The 19934-nt window shown below is 46.2% G+C and overlaps 1 protein-coding gene across 2 annotated transcripts in view; it reads left to right on the top strand.

Annotated features, from left to right (window-relative positions):
* Positions 1-19934, top strand: part of LOC130358110 (T-lymphocyte activation antigen CD80-like) — a 178370-nt gene that overhangs the window by 115842 nt on the left and 42594 nt on the right. For both annotated transcript variants that reach the window (XM_056560937.1, XM_056560938.1), the window contains one exon: positions 9773-10120. In XM_056560937.1, coding sequence (XP_056416912.1) covers positions 9773-10120 — 348 coding nt within the window. The remainder of the gene's footprint in view (positions 1-9772; positions 10121-19934) is intronic.

Raw genomic sequence — 19934 nt, 5'->3', positions numbered from 1 at the left:
TGTAGGATCGCATTGGCGGACATGGCGGAGCATGTAATATGCTGCAGATGTCCACCATGTGTTCCTACACATTGTGCAGCAGTCACGGTAATGAGCTCGCTGCTGCGGCTGGGTAGCTTTGTGCGTCCACTCATAGCGGCGGATTTTCCACCAGCAGTCATGAGCGGACACACTGAGCTACCCAGCCGCAGCAGTAATGGATATATTCGCCATGAGCGGGTGCTTATTCCCACAACATGGCGGATATATCCATCAGGAGCCTTAACTGTCACAGACAGATGCGTTATACTGCCAGCCGACCAAGGACCAATCAGAGAGGTCCCTGGTCCAGCCAATAACTTGTAGGGGTGCGGTATATAAATGGGGTCACTTGTGGGGGTGGGGGTACTGTTCTGCCCTTAAAGCCAAATGGCGCTCCTCTCCTTCTGAGTCCTACCACGCGGCCAAGGAACCATATATGGCCAAAGCGGGGGTATTTCCGAACATGGGACAAGCAGCTAAATAAAATATAGGGTGAATTTCTTTCAATATCAGAAGTGATGTACAAAAAATATGCCCCCCAAACGATGCATTTGTGAAAAATTGCAATTTTCGAATTTTTAACACTGACTTTGTAATAATTCCTGCCAAAAAACTATGGTGTTAAAATACTCACTGTACCCCCTAGCGAATACCTTGAGGGGTCTAGTTTTTAAAATGGGGTCATTTGGGGGGGGGGGGGGATGTTCCTATGTTCTACTACCTTTTAATTTCTGCAAACCTTGCATAGCACATAAAAAAAGATGTACTTTTCAAATTTTCAAAATTTCAAGTTAAATTGTTAGGCTTCTAACTAATTTAAAATGTTAATTAAAAACTAAAAAATGACGTCAAAATAAAGTAGACATCTGAAAGTATAAGTTTCATAAACTATTTGGTCAGTATGTATAAATATATGCAACCAATTAGTGTTAAAATAGTAAAAAATCGTAATTTTTTGTGAAAATTTCATGATTTTTTGCATTGTAAAAAAAAACTACAAATGATATCGTCTTACCTTTACTATGTACATGAAGGACGACTTGTGACAAAAAACAATGTCAGAATTATTGTGATTGGCAAAACGTTACCAGAGTTATTGTCACGATGCCGGCTGGCAGGAAGTGGATCCTCTGTGCCAGAGAGGGATTGGCGTGGACCGTGCTAGTGGACCGGTTCTAAGTCACTACTGGTTTTCACCAGAGCCCGCCGCAAAGCGGGATGGTCTTGCTGCGGCGGTAGTGACCAGGTCGTATCCACTAGCAACGGCTCAACCTCTCTGGCTGCTGAAGATAGGCGCGGTACAAGGGAGTAGACAGAAGCAAGGTCGGACGTAGCAGAAGGTCGGGGCAGGCAGCAAGGATCGTAGTCAGGGGCAACGGCAGAAGGTCTGGAACACAGGCTAGGAACACACAAGGAAACGCTTTCACTGGCACAATGGCAACAAGATTCGGCGAGGGAGTGAAGGGGAAGTGAGGTATAAATAGGGAGTGCACAGGTGAACACACTAAATGGAACCACTGCGCCAATCAGCGGCGCAGTGGCCCTTTAAATCGCAGAGACCCGGCGCGCGCGCGCCCTAGGGAGCGGGGCCGCGCGCGCCGGGACAGGACAGACGGAGAGCGAGTCAGGTACGGGAGCCGGGATGCGCATCGCGAGCGGGCGCCACCCGCATCGCGAATCGCATCCCGGCTGGAGACGGTATCGCAGCGCACCGGGTCAGTGGAGCTGCCCGGAGCGCTGCGGTAGCGAGAGTGAATCGAGCGCTCCGGGGAGGAGCGGGGACCCGGAGCGCTCGGCGTAACAGTACCCCCCCCTTGGGTCTCCCCCTCTTCTTAGAGCCTGAGAACCTGAGGAGCAGACTTTTGTCTAGGATATTGTCCTCAGGTTCCCAGGATCTCTCTTCAGGACCACAACCCTCCCAATCGACCAGAAAAAAGGTTTTCCCTCTGACCTTCTTGGAGGCCAGTATCTCTTTAACGGAGAAGATGTCCGAGGAGCCAGAAACAGGAGTGGGAGAAACAAACTTGGGAGAGAAACGGTTGATGATAAGTGGTTTAAGAAGAGAAACGTGAAAGGCATTAGGAATTCGAAGAGAAGGAGGAAGAAGAAGTTTATAAGAGACAGGATTAATCTGGCACAAGATTTTGGTCCCAATTTGTAGCTAGGGACACGGAAGCGGACATATTTAGCGGAGAGCCATACCTTGTCTCCAGGAGAAAAAATGGGGGGAGCTCTTCTTTTTCTATCAGCAAACTTCTTCATGCGTGATGAAGCCTGTAAAAGAGAATTTTGGGTCTCTTTCCATATGGTGGAAAGATCACGAGATATTTCATCCACAGCGGGCAAACCAGAGGGCAAGGGAATAGGGAGGGGGGGAAGAGGGTGACGGCCGTACACCACAAAAAATGGGGATTTGGAGGAAGATTCAGAGACTCTGAAGTTATACGAGAATTCGGCCCATGGTAGAAGATCTGCCCAGTCATCCTGGCGGGAGGAAACAAAATGGCGTAAATAATCACCCAGGACCTGGTTAATTCTTTCTACTTGCCCATTGGATTGAGGATGATATGCAGAGGAAAAGTTTAATTTAATCTTGAGTTGTTTACAGAGAGCCCTCCAGAATTTTGACACGAATTGGACGCCTCTATCCGAGACGATCTGCGTGGGCAACCCGTGAAGACGAAAAATGTGTACAAAAAATAGTTTTGCCAACTGAGGCGCTGAAGGAAGACCAGGAAGAGGGATGAAATGTGCCATCTTGGAGAATCGATCAACGACCACCCAAACAACAGTGTTGCCACGGGATGGGGGTAAGTCTGTAATAAAGTCCATACCAATCAGAGACCAAGGCTGTTCGGGGACAGGCAGAGGATGAAGGAGACCAGCGGGCTTCTGGTGAGGAGTCTTATCCCGGGCACAAACAGTGCAGGCTCGTACAAAATCCACAACATCCGTCTCCAGAGTCGGCCACCAATAGAAACGAGAGATGAGTTGCACAGATTTTTTGATACCCGCATGACCTGCGAGATGGGAGGAGTGACCCCATTTGAGGATTCCGAGGCGTTGGCGTGGAGAAACGAAGGTCTTCCCTGGAGGAGTTTGCCTGATGGAGGCTGGAGAAGTGGAGATCAGGCAGTCGGGGGGAATGATGTGTTGCGGAGAGAGCTCTACTTCCGAGGCATCCGAGGAACGAGAGAGAGCATCGGCCCTAATGTTCTTGTCGGCAGGCCGAAAGTGAATTTCAAAATTAAATCGGGCAAAGAACAGAGACCACCTGGCCTGGCGAGGATTCAGCCGTTGGGCAGACTGGAGATAGGAGAGGTTCTTGTGATCGGTGTAAATAATAACTGGAAATCTTGATCCCTCCAACAGATGCCTCCATTCCTCAAGTGCTAATTTAATGGCTAGAAGCTCTCGGTCCCCGATGGAGTAGTTCCTCTCAGTCGGAGAGAAGGTCCTAGAAAAAAAACCACAAGTAACAGCATGCCCGGAAGAATTTTTCTGTAGAAGGACCGCTCCAGCTCCTACAGAGGAGGCATCAACCTCCAATAGGAAGGGTTTAGATGGGTCAGGTCTGGAGAGCACGGGAGCCGAAGAAAAGGCAGACTTGAGCTGTTTAAAGGCGTCTTCCGCTTGAGGGGGCCATGACTTAGGATTGGCATTCTTTTTGGTTAAAGCCACGATAGGAGCCACAATGGTGGAAAAATGTGGAATGAATTGTCTGTAATAATTGGCGAACCCCAAAAAACGTTGGATAGCACGTAGTCCGGAGGGGCGTGGCCAATCTAAGACGGCAGAGAGTTTGTCTGGATCCATTTGTAGTCCCTGGCCAGAGACCAAGTATCCTAGGAAAGGAAGAGATTGACATTCAAACAGACATTTCTCCATTTTGGCATAAAGTTGATTGTCACGAAGTCTCTGAAGAACCATGCGGACATGCTGGCGGTGTTCTTCTAGGTTGGCAGAAAAAATCAGGATATCGTCCAGATATACAACAACACAGGAATATAAGAGATCACGAAAGATTTCATTAACAAAGTCTTGGAAGACGGCAGGGGCGTTGCACAGGCCAAAGGGCATGACCAGATACTCAAAGTGTCCATCTCTAGTGTTAAATGCCGTTTTCCATTCATCCCCCTCTCTGATGCGGATGAGATTATAGGCACCTCTTAAGTCCAGTTTGGTAAAGATGTGGGCACCTTGGAGGCGATCAAAGAGTTCAGAGATGAGAGGTAGGGGGTAGCGGTTTTTTACAGTGATTTTATTAAGACCGCGGTAGTCAATGCAAGGACGTAGAGAGCCATCTTTTTTGGACACAAAGAAAAATCCGGCTCCGGCAGGAGAGGAAGATTTGCGGATAAAGCCCTTCTTTAAATTTTCCTGGATATACTCAGACATAGCAAGAGTCTCTGGGACAGAGAGAGGATAAATTCTGCCCCGGGGTGGAGTAGTGCCCGGGAGGAGGTCAATGGGACAGTCATAAGGCCTGTGAGGAGGTAAAGTCTCAGCTTGTTTTTTGCAAAAGACATCCGCAAAGTCCATATAGGCCTTAGGGAGACCGGTTACAGGAGGCACCACAGGGTTACGCCAGGGAGTACTGGGAACCGGTTTAAGACAGTCCTTGGAACAAGAGGGGCCCAAACTCTTGATCTCCCCAGTGGACCAATCCAGGGTAGGGGAGTGGTGTTGAAGCCAGGGTAGTCCAAGGAGAATTTCGGAAGTGCAATTGGGGAGGACCAAAAACTCAATTTTTTCACGGTGAGGTCCGATGCACATTAGGAGGGGCTCCGTGCGGAAACGTATGGTACAGTCCAATCTTTCATTGTTAACACAATTGATGTAGAGAGGTCTGGCGAGACTGGTCAGCGGGATGTTGAACCTGTTGATGAGAGAGGCCAAAATAAAATTTCCTGCAGATCCGGAATCCAAGAAGGCCATAGTAGAGAAGGAGAAGGTAGAGGCAGATACCCGCACAGGCACAGTAAGACGCGGAGAAGCAGAGTTGACATCAAGGGCTGTCTCACCTTTGTGCGGGGTCAGCGTACGTCTTTCCAGGCGGGGAGGACGGATAGGACAATCCTTCAGGAAGTGTTCGGTACCGGCACAGTACAGGCAGAGATTCTCCATGCGGCGTCGTGTCCTCTCTTGAGGTGTCAGGCGAGACCGGTCAACCTGCATAGCCTCCACGGCGAGAGGCACAGGAACGGATTGCAGGGGACCAGAGGAGAGAGGAGCCGGGGAGAAAAAACGCCTTGTGCGAACAAAGTCCATATCCTGGCGGAGCTCCTGACGCCTTTCGGAAAAACGCATGTCAATGCGAGTGGCTAGATGAATGAGTTCATGTAGGTTAGCAGGGATTTCTCGTGCGGCCAGAACATCTTTAATGTTGCTGGATAGGCCTTTTTTAAAGGTCGCGCAGAGGGCCTCATTATTCCAGGATAGTTCTGAAGCAAGAGTACGGAATTGTACGGCGTACTCGCCAACGGAAGAATTACCCTGGACCAGGTTCAACAGGGCAGTCTCAGCAGAAGAGGCTCGGGCAGGTTCCTCAAAGACACTTCGAATTTCCGAGAAGAAGGAGTGTACAGAGGCAGTGACGGGGTCATTGCGGTCCCAGAGCGGTGTAGCCCATGACAGAGCTTTTCCAGACAGAAGGCTGACTACGAAAGCCACCTTAGACCTTTCAGTAGGAAACTGGTCCGACATCATCTCCAAGTGCAGGGAACATTGAGAAAGGAAGCCACGGCAAAATTTAGAGTCCCCATCAAATTTATCCGGCAAGGATAGTCGTAGGCCTGAAGCGGCCACTCGCTGCGGAGGAGGTGCAGGAGCTGGCGGAGGAGATGATTGCTGAAGCTGTGGTAGTAGCTGCTGTAGCATCACGGTCAGTTGAGACAGCTGGTGGCCTTGTTGCGCTATCTGTTGTGACTGCTGGGCGACCACCGTGGTGAGGTCGGCGACAACTGGCAGAGGAACTTCAGCGGGATCCATGGCCGGATCTACTGTCACGATGCCGGCTGGCAGGAGGTGGATCCTCTGTGCCAGAGAGGGATTGGCGTGGACCGTGCTAGTGGACCGGTTCTAAGTCACTACTGGTTTTCACCAGAGCCCGCCGCAAAGCGGGATGGTCTTGCTGCGGCGGTAGTGACCAGGTCGTATCCACTAGCAACGGCTCAACCTCTCTGGCTGCTGAAGATAGGCGCGGTACAAGGGAGTAGACAGAAGCAAGGTCGGACGTAGCAGAAGGTCGGGGCAGGCAGCAAGGATCGTAGTCAGGGGCAACGGCAGAAGGTCTGGAACACAGGCTAGGAACACACAAGGAAACGCTTTCACTGGCACAATGGCAACAAGATCCGGCGAGGGAGTGAAGGGGAAGTGAGGTATAAATAGGGAGTGCACAGGTGAACACACTAATTGGAACCACTGCGCCAATCAGCGGCGCAGTGGCCCTTTAAATCGCAGAGACCCGGCGCGCGCGCGCCCTAGGGAGCGGGGCCGCGCGCGCCGGGACAGGACAGACGGAGAGCGAGTCAGGTACGGGAGCCGGGATGCGCATCGCGAGCGGGCGCCACCCGCATCGCGAATCGCATCCCGGCTGGAGACGGTATCGCAGCGCACCGGGTCAGTGGAGCTGCCCGGAGCGCTGCGGTAGCGAGAGTGAAGCGAGCGCTCCAGGGAGGAGCGGGGACCCGGAGCGCTCGGCGTAACAGTTATTCTGTAATAAAGACAGACATCCCCGATTTGAAAAAACAGGCCTGGTCTTTTAGGGGCGTACAGGTTTATTTGCTTTGGTCCTTAAGGGGTTAAGCTAAGGCTGGGTTCACATCACGTTTTCTCCCATACGGGAGCACATACGGCAGGGGGGGAGCTGAAACCTCGCGCTCCCGTATGTAATTCATTTCAATGAGCGGCCGGAGTGAAACGTTCGGTCCGGTCGGCTCATTTTTGCGCTGTATGCGCTTTTTCCCCAGACTTGAAACTGTGGTCAACCACGGTTTTAGATCCGGTTGTAAAAGCGCATACGGCGCAAAAATGAGCCGACCGGACCGAACGTTTCACTCCGGCCGGCTCATTGAAATGAATTACATACGGGAGCGCGTAGAAAGACATACGGGTGCGCGAGGTTTCAGCTCCCCCCTGTCGTATGCGCTCCCGTATGGGAGAAAATGTGATGTGAACCCAGCCTAACACCGGGTCACACTTTAGGACAGACCATTGTCTTCTTAAGATGTGTTACACATCACGGGCTGCACAATTAAAATTAGTAATAAAATTATATGAAAAATGATTAGCCTGAATGGATTTAGTTTGAGAGGAAATACTCGTTTTTGGACAGACAAGGTTTTTCTGACTGGTTTATCCTTCACCTTGTTATATGCTTGGGAAATAAGTTTTTTAGGATAACCTATATCCAAAAAGCGATTGCGTATAATACGGGATTGGTGAACAAAATCAGCAGAAGAAGTACAGTTTTTTCAGACCCGCAGATATTGTCCATAAGGGATATTTCTTACCCATTTTGGATAATGGGAGCTTTTAAAATCCAATACACTATTAACGTCGACTGGTTTGAAAAAGGTTTGGGTGATGATTTTGCCCGTGGAATCCCTCCTGATCAGCAGATCAAGGAACTCTATTTCTGTTTCAGAACAATTTAATGAAAGTTTGAGTCCCCATTTGTTATTATTGAATTCTTCCGTAAATCTGTGTGCTTGTGAGATAGTGCCGGTCCAAATTATGAATAAATCATCAATATATTGCCTATAAAAGGCGACATACTGACTAAAGGCGGGGGACTGTGCGATGTGGGCGGTGTGGGGCATTTCAAGTCCGCCCACATCGCACGGTCCCCCTTTTATAGGCGATATATTGATGATTTATTCATAATTCGGACCGGCACTATCTCACAAACACACAAATTTACGGAAGAATTGAATAATTACAAATGGGGACTCAAATTTACATTAAATTGTTCTGCAGACAAAGAAGTGTATAGTCCAGCTCACTCCCTCAGCCCGTCGCGCCAGGAACGGCGTGGGCAACACCGACTGGAACTGACAAGTAAAAGCAAAAGCAAAATGTCCAGCGCAAATGTGAAGGAACTGGATATTTATTCCAATAGCCAAAAAGACAAGGAGAAAATGACAAGGTGGCGCGTTTCGGTCCTAAGGCTGGACCTTAGTCATACACTAGTATACAGTGACTCACTGTAAACTAGTGTATGACTAAGGTCCACCCTTAGGACCGAAACGCGTCACCTTGTCATGTTCTCCTTGTCTTTTTGGCTATTGGAATAAATATCCAGTTCCTTTACATTCGCGCTGGACATTTTGCTTTTGCTTTTACTTGTCATTAAATTGTTCTGAAACAGAAATAGAGTTCCTTGATCTGCTGATCAGGAGGGATTCCACGGGCAAAATCATCACCCAAACCTTTTTCAAACTAGTCGACGTTAATAGTCTATTGGATTTTAAAAGCTCCCATTATCCAAAATGGGTAAGAAATATCCCTTATGGACAATATCTGCGGGTCTGAAAAAACTGTACTTCTGCTGATTTTGTTCACCAATCCCGTATTATACGCAATCGCTTTTTGGATATAGGTTATCCTAAAAAACTTATTTCCCAAGCATATAACAAGGTGAAGGATAAACCAGTCAGACCTTGTCTGTCCAAAAACGAGTATTTCCTCTCAAACTAAATCCATTCAGGCTAATCATTTTTCATATAATATTATTACTAATTTTAATTGTGCAGCCAGTGATGTGTAACGCATCTTAAGAAGACATTGGTCTGTCCTAAAGTGTGACCCGGTGTTAGGTGAAATTTTACCTGACCAACAGGGTGTCATAGTTCGGAGGTCCATTAACTTACGTAATTTAGTTGCTCTAAGTTTAAAAAGTAAAATTAATCCATCTTCTGATTATACCCCACATAATGGCACTTTTACATGCAATAAAGCGCGGTATAAATGTTGTATCATGATTAACAATCCCAAATTTGCATTTTCCTCTCATAAGACTAACAAAAATATGCGATTAACACATGTAATAACTGTGAAAGTTCTTATGCTGTTTATCTCTTATCTTGTCCTTGTGTCCTGTTCAGATTCAAATTCATAATAGATTCCAAAAATTAATAAATAGAGAGTAATATTGGATATTCACCCTTGATACTCTTTTTCCGTATGGTTTGAACGAATCCATTGATACTGCGAAATAACAACTGATTTTTTTTTTTTTACATTTGTCTATATACTAGATTTTATGGCTATATAACTGTTCTTGTACATTATTTAATGTATATATATATATATATATATATATATATATATAGATGCATATATATATATATATATATATATATATATATATATAAACTTTTTGATGTATGGTATATTTACAGTATATGGATTTTTATGAAGACAATTTTTTTTTTCTTTTTCAGATATGTTTGTAAATTTCATTTTTTTACATATACGTTTTTATGTATTCTTTCATATTGCTTATATGTCTGTATTTTTATCAGAATTTTTTATATATAGTTTTCATGCAATTCTTTTTATGCTTGTCAATACAAGGGTTAAATTGACTGTGTATTTATACAATGCATATCTGCTGTTCCCAATATGCCTGATGAAGTTCTTGCGCCTGTTTAATCCTGTGGTTTACCTTGGAGGAATACTGTGGTAATTTTGTAAAAGGTCAAAAAATGTATTACGTAAATTCAGCGCAGATTTTTTGTCATTCTAGGACAAGTAACATCAAACAATCAGATAACGGCTTATGTTTCCGGGATGGCAAAACTGAAATGTCTCTTTAATATGCCCAAAAATGATTCTCTTAAAGACTATATTATTCACTGGCAAAAAAAAACAAGGAACAAAAAAGATAATGACATTGTAGTAGGCGAGTTATTCCGTGGAGAAAGGAACTACAAGAATCTCGATATAAATTACAAAAACCGCATCATGGAAATCAAGTCAAATGGAGACCTACACATGTTTAATGTTACACTGGAAGATGAAGGAGACTACAAGTGTTTTGTACAAAAAAATTCTAAAATTGAACATAACAAAGATTGCAAACTGAATGTACTGGGTGAGTAATATATTAAATTAAGCAAATTCTCAATTTTTTATATTTTGTACTTTGCATAGAGGATCTCTCCTGTGTGGTGTAGTATAGAGGATCTGTCCTGTGTGGTGTAGTATAGAGGATCTCTACTGTGTGGTGTAGTATAGAGGTTCTGTCCTGTGTGGTGTAGTATAGAGGATCTCTCCTGTGTGGTGTAGTATAGAGGATCTCTCCTGTGTGGTGTAGTATAGAGGATCTCTCCTGTGTGGTGAAGTATAGAGGATCTCTCCTGTGTGGTGTAGTATAGAGAATCTCTCCTGTGTGGTGCAGTATAGAGGATCTGTCCTGTGTGGTGCAGTATAGAGGATCTCTCCTGTGTGGTGCAGTATAGAGGATATCTCCTGTGTGGTGTAGTATAGAGGATCTGTCCTGTGTGGTGTAGTATAGAGGATCTGTCCTGTGTGGTGTAGTATAGAGGATCTCTCCTGTGTGGTGTAGTATAGAGGATATCTCCTGTGTGGTGTAGTATAGAGGATCTGTCCTGTGTGGTGTAGTATAGAGGATCTCTCCCGTGTGGTGTAGTATAGAGGATCTGTCCTGTTTGGTGTAGTATAGCGCATCTCTCCTGTGTGGTGTAGTATAGAGGATCTCTCCTGTGTGGTGTAGTATAGAGGATCTGTCCTGTGTGGTGTAGTATAGAGGATCTCTCCTGTGTGGTGTAGTATAGAGGATCTCTCCTGTGTGGTGTAGTATAGAGGATCTCTCCTGTGCGGTGTAGTATAGAGGATCTGTCCTGTGTGGTGTAGTATAGAGGATGTCGCCTGTGTGGTGTAGTATAGAGGATCTCTCCTGTGTGGTGTAGTATAGAGGATCTCTCCTGTGTGGTGTAGTATAGAGGATCTCTCCTGTGTGGTGTAGTATAGAGGATCTCTCCTGTGTGGTGTAGTATAGAGGATGTCGACTGTGTGGTGTAGTATAGAGGATCTCTCCTGTGTGGTGTAGTATAGAGGATCTCTACTGTGTGGTGTAGTATAGAGGATCTCTCCTGTGTGGTGTAGTATAGAGGATCTCTCCTGTGTGGTGTAGTATAGAGGATCTCTCCTGTGTGGTGTAGTATAGAGGTTCTGTCCTGTGTGGTGTAGTATAGAGGATTTCTCCTGTGTGGTGTAGTATAGAGGATCTCTCCTGTGTGGTGTAGTATAGAGGATCTCTCCTGTGTGGTGTAGTATAGAGAATCTCTCCTGTGTGGTGCAGTATAGAGGATCTGTCCTGTGTGGTGCAGTATAGAGGATCTCTCCTGTGTGGTGTAGTATAGAGGATATCTCCTGTGTGGTGTAGTATAGAGGATCTGTCCTGTTTGGTGTAGTATAGCGCATCTCTCCTGTGTGGTGTAGTATAGAGGATCTCTCCTGTGTGGTGTAGAATAGAGGATCTGTCCTGTGTGGTGTAGTATAGAGGATCTGTCCTGTGTGGTGTAGTATAGAGGATCTCTCCTGTGTGGTGTAGTATAGAGGATCTGTCCTGTGTGGTGTAGTATAGAGGATCTCTCCTGTGTGGTGCAGTATAGAGGATCTCTCCTGTGTGGTGTAGTATAGAGGATCTCTCCTGTGCGGTGTAGTATAAAGGATCTGTCCTGTGTGGTGTAGTATAGAGGATCTCTTCTGTGTGGTGTAGTATAGAGGATCTCTCCTGTGTGGTGTAGTATTGAGGATCTCTCCTGTGTGGTGCAGTATAGAGGATCTCTCCTGTGTGGTGTAATATAGAGAATCACTCCTGTGTGGTGCAGTATAGAGGATCTGTCCTGTGTGGTGCAGTATAGAGGATCTGTCCTGTGTGGTGTAGTATAGAGGATCTCTCCTGTGTGGTGTAGTATAGAGGATCTCTCCTGTGTGGTGTAGTATAGAGGATCTGTCCTGTGTGGTGTAGTTTAGAGGATCTCTCCTGTGCGGTGTAGTATAGAGGATCTCTCCTGTGTGGTGTAGTATAGAGGATCTCTCCTGTGTGGTGTAGTATAGAGGATCTCTCCTGTGTGGTGTAGTATAGAGGATCTCTCCTGTGTGGTGTAGTATAGAGGATCTGTCCTGTGTGGTGTAGTATAGAGGATCTATCCTGTGTGGTGCAGTATAGAGGATCTCTCCTGTGTGGTGTAGTATAGAGGATCTCTCCTGTGCGGTGTAGTATAGAGGATCTGTCCTGTGTGGTGTAGTATAGAGGATCTCTTCTGTGTGGTGTAGTATAGAGGATCTCTCCTGTGTGGTGTAGTATTGAGGATCTCTCCTGTGTGGTGCAGTATAGAGGATCTCTCCTGTGTGGTGTAATATAGAGAATCACTCCTGTGTGGTGTAGTATAGAGGAGCTCTCCTGTGTGCTGTAGTATAGAGGATCTGTCCTGTGTGGTGTAGTATAGAGGATCTGTCCTGTGTGGTGTAGTATAGAGGATCTGTCCTGTGTGGTGTAGTATAGAGGATCTCTCCTGTGTGGTGTAGTATAGATGATCTGTCCTGTGTGCTGTAGTATAGAGGATCTCTCCTGTGTGGTGTGGTGTAGTATAGAGGATCTCTCCTGTGTGGTGTAGTATAGAGGATCTCTCCTGTGTGGTGTAGAATAGAGGATCTGTCCTGTGTGGTGTAGTATAGAGGATCTGTCCTGTGTGGTGTAGTATAGAGGATCTCTCCTGTGTGGTGTAGTATAGAGGATCTGTCCTGTGTGGTGTAGTATAGAGGATCTATCCTGTGTGGTGCAGTATAGAGGATCTCTCCTGTGTGGTGTAGTATAGAGGATCTCTCCTGTGCGGTGTAGTATAGAGGATCTGTCCTGTGTGGTGTAGTATAGAGGATCTCTTCTGTGTGGTGTAGTATAGAGGATCTCTCCTGTGTGGTGTAGTATTGAGGATCTCTCCTGTGTGGTGCAGTATAGAGGATCTCTCCTGTGTGGTGTAATATAGAGAATCACTCCTGTGTGGTGCAGTATAGAGGATCTGTCCTGTGTGGTGCAGTATAGAGGATCTGTCCTGTGTGGTGTAGTATAGAGGATCTCTCCTGTGTGGTGTAGTATAGAGGATCTCTCCTGTGTGGTGTAGTATAGAGGATCTGTCCTGTGTGGTGTAGTTTAGAGGATCTCTCCTGTGCGGTGTAGTATAGAGGATCTCTCCTGTGTGGTGTAGTATAGAGGATCTCTCCTGTGTGGTGTAGTATAGAGGATCTCTCCTGTGTGGTGTAGTATAGAGGATCTGTCCTGTGTGGTGTAGTATAGAGGATCTCTCCTGTGTGGTGTAGTATAGAGGATCTCTCCTGTGTGGTGTAGTATAGAGGATCTCTCCTGTGTGGTGTAGTATAGAGGATCTGTCCTGTGTGGTGTAGTATAGAGGATCTCTCCTGTGTGGTGCAGTATAGAGGATCTCTCCTGTGCGGTGTAGTATAGAGGATCTGTCTTGTGTGGTGTAGTATAGAGAATCTCTCCTGTGTGGTGCAGTATAGAGGATCTCTCCTGTGTGGTGCAGTATAGAGGATCTCTCCTGTGTGGTGCAGTATAGAGGATCTGTCCTGTGTGGTGTAGTATAAAGAATCTATCCTGTGTGGTGCGGTATAGAGGATCTGTCCTGTGTGGTGTAGTATAGAGGATCTGTCCTGTGTGGTGTAGTATAGAGAATCTCTCCTGTGTGGTGCAGTATAGAGGATCTCTCCTGTGTGGTGTAGTATAGAGGATCTCTTCTGTGTGGTGTAGTATAGAGGATCTGTCCTGTGTGGTGTAGTATAGAGGATCTGTCCTGTGTGGTGTAGTATAGAGGATCTCTCCTGTGTGGTGCAGTATAGAGGATCTCTCCTGTGTGGTGTAGTATAGAGGATCTATCCTGTGTGGTGTAGTATAGAGGATCTCTCCTGTGTGGTGTAGTATAGAGGATCTCTTCTGTGTGGTGTAGTATAGAGGATCTCTCCTGTGTGGTGTAGTATAGAGGATATCTCCTGTGTGGTGTAGTATAGAGGATATCTCCTGTGTGGTGTAGTATAGAAGATCTGTCCTGTGTGGTGTAGTATAGAGGATCTGTCCTGTGTGGTGTAGTATAGAGGATCTCTCCTGTGTGGTGTAGTATATAGGATTTCTCCTATGTGCTGTAGTATAGAGGATCTGTCCTGTGTGGTGCAGTATAGAGGATCTGTCCTGTGTGGTGTAGTATAGAGGATCTGTCCTGTGTGGTGTAGTATAGAGGATCTCTCCTGTGTGGTGTAGTATAGAGGATCTCTCCTGTGTGGTGTAGTATAGAGGATCTCTCCTGTGTGGTGTAGTATAGAGGATCTCTCCTGTGTGGTGTAGTATAGAGGATCTCTCCTGTGTGGTGTAGTATAGAGGATCTGTCCTGTGTGGTGTAGTATAGAGGATCTGTCCTGTGTGGTGTAGTATAGAAGATCTGTCCTGTGTGGTGTAGTATGGAGGATCTCTCCTGTGTGGTGTAGTGTGGAGGATCTCTCCTGTGTGGTGTAGTATAGAGGATCTCTCCTGTGTGGTGTAGTATAGAGGGTCTCTTCTTTGTGGTGTAGTATAGAGGATCTGTCCTGTGTGGTGTAGTATAGAGGATGTCGCCTGTGTGGTGCAGTATAGAGGATCTCTCCTGTGTGGTGTAGTATAGAGGATCTCTCCTGTGTGGTTTAGTATAGAGGGTCTCTCCTGTGTGGTGTAGTATTGAGGATCTGTCCTGTGTGGTGTAGTATAGAGGATCTCTCCTGTGTGGTGTAGTATAGAGGATCTCTCCTGTGTGGTGTAGTATAGAGGATCTCTCCTGTGTGGTGTAGTATAGAGGATCTCTCCTGTGTGGTGTAGTATAGAGAATGTCGCCTGTGTGGTGTAGTATAGAGGATCTCTCCTGTGTGGTGTAGTATAGAGGATCTGTCCTGTTTGGTGTAGTATAGAGGATCTCTCCTGTGTGGTGTTGTATAGAGGATCTGTCCTGTGTGGTGTAGTATAGAGGGTCTCTCCTGTGTGGTGTAGTATAGAGGATCTGTCCTGTGAGGTGTAGTATAGAGGATCTGTCCTGTGTGGTGTAGTATGGAGGATCTCTCCTGTGTGGTGTAGTATAGAGGATCTGTCCTGTGTGATGTAGTATAGAGGATCTCTCCTGTGTGGTGTAGTATAGAGGATCTGTCCTGTTTGGTGTAGTATAGGGGATCTCTCCTGTGTGGTGTAGTATAGAGGATCTGTCCTGTGTGGTGTAATATAGAGGATCTGTCCTGTGTGCTGTAGTATAGAGGATCTGTCCTGTGTGGTGTAGTATAGAGGATCTCTCCTGTGTGGTGTAGTATAGAGGATCTCTCCTGTGTGGTGTAGTATAGAGGATCTGTCCTGTGTGGTGTAGTATAGAGGATCTCTCCTGTGTGGTGTAGTATAGAGGATCTCTCCTGTGTGGTGTAGTATAGAGGATCTCTCCTGTGTGGTGTAGTATAGAGGATCTGTCCTGTGTGGTGTAGTATAGAGGATCTCTCCTGTGTGGTGTAGTATAGAGGATCTCTCCTGTGTGATGTATTATAGAGGATCTCTCCTGTGTGGTGTAGTATAAAGGATCTCTTCTGTGTGGTGTAGTATAGAGGATTTGTCCTGTGTGGTGTACTATAGAGGATCTGTCCTGTGTGGTGTAGTATAGAGGATCTGTCCTGTGTGGTGTAATATAGAGGATCTGTCCTGTGTGCTGTAGTATAGAGGATCTGTCCTGTGTGGTGTAGTATAGAGGATCTCTCCTGTGTGGTGTAGTATAGAGGATCTCTCCTGTGTGGTGTAGTATAGAGGATCTGTCCTGTGTGGTGTAGTATAGAGGATCTCTCCTGTGTGGTGTAGTATAGAGGATCTCTCCTGTGTGATGTATTATAGAGGATCTCTCCTGTGTGGTGTAGTATAAAGGATCTCTTCTGTGTGGTGTAGTATAGAGGATTTGTCCTGTGTGGTGTACTATAGAGGATCTGTCCTGTGTGGTGTAGTATAGAGGATCTGTCCTATGTGGTGTACTATAGAGGATCTGTCCTGTGTGGTGTAGTATAGAGGATCTGTCCTGTGTGGTGTAGTATAGAGGATCTCTCCTGTGTGGTGTAGTATAGAGGATATCTCCTGTGTGGTGTAGTATAGAGGTTCTGTCCTGTGTGGTGTAGTTTAGAGGATCTCTCCTGTGTGGTGTAGTATAGAGGATCTCTCCTGTGTGGTGTAGTATAGAGGATCTCTCCTGTGTGGTGTAGTATAGAGGATCTCTCCTGTGTGGTGTAGTATAGAGGATCTCTCCTGTGTGTGGTGTAGTATAGAGGATCTCTCCTGTGTGGTGTAGTATAGAGGATCTGTCCTGTGTGGTGTAGTATAGAGGATCTGTCCTGTGTGGTGTAGTATAGAGGGTCTCTCCTGTGTGGTGTAGTATAGAGGGTCTCTCCTGTGTGGTGTAGTATAGAGGATCTCTCCTGTGTGGTGTAGTATAGAGGATCTCTCCTGTGTGGTGGAGTATAGAGGATCTCTCCTGTGTGGTGTAGTATAGAGGATCTCTCCTGTGTGGTGTAGTATAGAGGATCTCTCCTGTGTGGGGTAGTATAGAGGATATCTCCTGTGTGGTGTAGTATAGAGGATATCTCCTGTGTGGTGTAGTATAGAGGATCTCTCCTGTGTGGTGTAGCATGGAGGATCTCTCCTGTGTGGTGTAGTATAGAGGATCTCTCCTGTGTGGTGCAGTATAGAGGATCTCTCCTGTGTGATGTACTATAAAGGCTCTCCCCTGTGTGGTGTAGTATAGAGGATCTCTCCTGTGTGGTGTAGTATAGAGGATCTCTCCTGTGTGGTGTTGTATAGAGGATCTGTCCTGTGTGGTGCAGTATAGAGGATCTGTCCTGTGTGGTGTAGTATAGAGGATCTCTCCTGTGTGGTGTAGTATAGAGGATCTCTCCTGTGTGGTGTAGTATAGAGGATCTCACCTGTGTGGTGTAGTATAGAGGATCTCACCTGTGTGGTGTAGTATAGAGGATCTCTCCTATGTGGTGCAGTATAGAGGATCTCTCCTGTGTGGTGTAGTATAGAGGATCTCTCCTGTGTGGTGTAGTATAGAGGATCTCTCCTGTGTGGTGTAGTATAGAGGATCTCTCCTGTGTGATGTAGTATAGAGGATCTCTCCTGTGTGGTGTAGTATAGAGGATCTGTCCTGTGTGGTGTAGTATAGAGGATCTCTCCTGTGTGGTGTAGTATAGAGGATCTCTCCTGTGTGATGTAGTATAGAGGATCTCTCCTGTGTGGTGTAGTATAAAGGATCTCTTCTGTGTGGTGTAGTATAGAGGATTTGTCCTGTGTGGTGTACTATAGAGGATCTGTCCAGTGTGGTGTAGTATAGAGGATCTGTCCTATGTGGTGTACTATAGAGGATCTGTCCTGTGTGGTGTAGTATAGAGGATCTGTCCTGTGTGGTGTAGTATAGAGGATCTCTCCTGTGTGGTGTAGTATAGAGGATATCTCCTGTGTGGTGTAGTATAGAGGTTCTGTCCTGTGTGGTGTAGTATAGAGGATCTCTCCTGTGTGGTGTAGTATAGAGGATCTCTCCTGTGTGGTGTAGTATAGAGAATATCTCCTGTGTGGTGTAGTATAGAGGATCTCTCCTGTGTGGTGTAGTATAGAGGATCTCTCCTGTGTGGTATAGTATAGAGGATCTCTCCTGTGTGGTGGAGTATAGAGGATCTCTCCTGTGTGGTGTAGTATAGAGGATCTCTCCTGTGTGGTGTAGTATAGAGGATCTCTCCTGTGTGGTGTAGTATAGAGGATATCTCCTGTGTGGTGTAGTATAGAGGATATCTCCTGTGTGGTGTAGTATAGAGGATCTCTCCTGTGTGGTGTAGTATAGAGGATCTCTCCTGTGTGGTGCAGTATAGAGGATCTCTCCTGTGTGATGTACTATAGAGGCTCTCCCCTGTGTGGTGTAGTATAGAGGATCTCTCCTGTGTGGTGTAGTATAGAGGATCTCTCCTGTGTGGTGTAGTATAGAGGATCTCTCCTGTGTGGTGCAGTATAGAGGATCTGTCCTGTGTGGTGTAGTATAGAGGATCTGTCCTGTGTGGTGTAGTATAGAGGATCTCTCCTGTCTGGTGAAGTATAGAGGATCTCTCCTGTGTGGTGTTGTATAGAGGATCTGTCCTGTGTGGTGTAGTATAGAGGATCTCTCCTGTGTGGTGTAGTATAGAGGATCTCTCCTGTGTGGTGTAGTATAGAGGATCTGTCCTGTGTGGTGTAGTATAGAGGATCTCTCCTGTGTGGTGTAGTATAGAGGATCTCTCCTGTGTGGTGTAGTATAGAGGATCTCACCTGTGTGGTGTAGTATAGAGGATCTCTCCTGTGTGGTGTAGTATAGAGGATCTCTCCTATGTGGTGCAGTATAGAGGATCTCTCCTGTGTGGTGTAGTATAGAGGATCTCTCCTGTGTGGTGTAGTATAGAGGATCTCTCCTGTGTGGTGTAGTATAGAGGATCTCTTCTGTGTGGTGTAGTATAGAGGATCTCTCCTGTGTGGTGTAGTATAGAGGATATCTCCTGTGTGGTGTAGTATAGAGGATCTGTCCTGTGTGGTGTAGTATAGAGGATCTGTCCTGTGTGGTGTAGTATAGAGGATCTGTCCTGTGTGGTGTAGTATAGAGGATCTCTCCTGTGTGGTGTAGTATATAGGATTTCTCCTATGTGCTGTAGTATAGAGGATCTGTCCTGTGTGGTGCAGTATAGAGGATCTGTCCTGTGTGGTGTAGTATAGAGGATCTGTCCTGTGTGGTGTAGTATACAGGATCTCTCCTGTGTGGTGTAGTATAGAGGATCTCTCCTGTGTGGTGTAGTATAGAGGATCTCTCCTGTGTGGTGTAGTATAGAGGATCTCTCCTGTGTGGTGTAGTATAGAGGATCTGTCCTGTGTGGTGTAGTATAGAGGATCTCTCCTGTGTGGTGTAGTATAGAGGATCTCTCCTGTGTGGTGTAGTATAGAGGAACTCTCCTGTGTGGTTTAGTATAGAGGATCTGTCCTGTGTGGTGTAGTATAGAGGATCTCTCCTGTGTGGTGTAGTATGGAGGATCTGTCCTGTGTGGTGTAGTATAGAGGATCTCTCCTGTGTGGTGTAGTATGGAGGATCTGTCCTGTGTGGTGTAGTATAGAGGATCTGTCCTGTGTGGTGTAGTATAGAGGATCTCTCCTGTGTGGTGTAGTATGGAGGATCTCTCCTGTGTGGTGTAGTATAGAGGATCTCTCCTGTGTGGTGTAGTATAGAGGATCTCTCCTGTGTGGTGTAGTATGGAGGATATCTCCTGTGTGGTGTAGTATAGAGGATCTGTCCTGTGTGGTGTAGTATGGAGGATCTCTCCTGTGTGGTGTAGTATAAAGGATCTCTCCTGTGTGTTGTAGCATGGAGGATCTCTCCTGTGTGGTGTAGTATAGAGGATCTCTCCTGTGTGATGTAGTATAGAGGCTCTCTCCTGTGTGGTGTAGTATAGAGAATCTCTCCTGTGTGGTGTTGTATAGAGGATCTGTCCTGTGTGGTGCAGTATAGACGATCTCTCCTGTGTGGTGTAGTATAGAGGATCTCTCCTGTGTGGTGTAGTATAGAGGATCTCACCTGTGTGGTGTAGTATAGAGGATCTCACCTGTGTGGTGTAGTATAGAGGATCTCTCTTGTGTGGTGCAGTATAGAGGATCTCTCCTGTGTGGTGTAGTATAGAGGATCTCTCCTGTGTGGTGTAGTATAGAGGATCTCTCCTGTGTGGTGTAGTATAGAGGATCTCTTCTGTGTGGTGTAGTATAGAGGATCTCTCCTGTGTGGTGTAGTATAGAGGATATCTCCTGTGTGGTGTAGTATAGAGGA

This window comes from Hyla sarda, chromosome 2 (genome assembly GCF_029499605.1).
Source record: "Hyla sarda isolate aHylSar1 chromosome 2, aHylSar1.hap1, whole genome shotgun sequence".
Lineage (NCBI taxonomy): Eukaryota > Metazoa > Chordata > Amphibia > Anura > Hylidae > Hyla > Hyla sarda.
The sequence above is the reverse complement of the archived record's forward strand: the minus strand, read 5'-3'. Positions and strand labels throughout refer to the sequence as shown.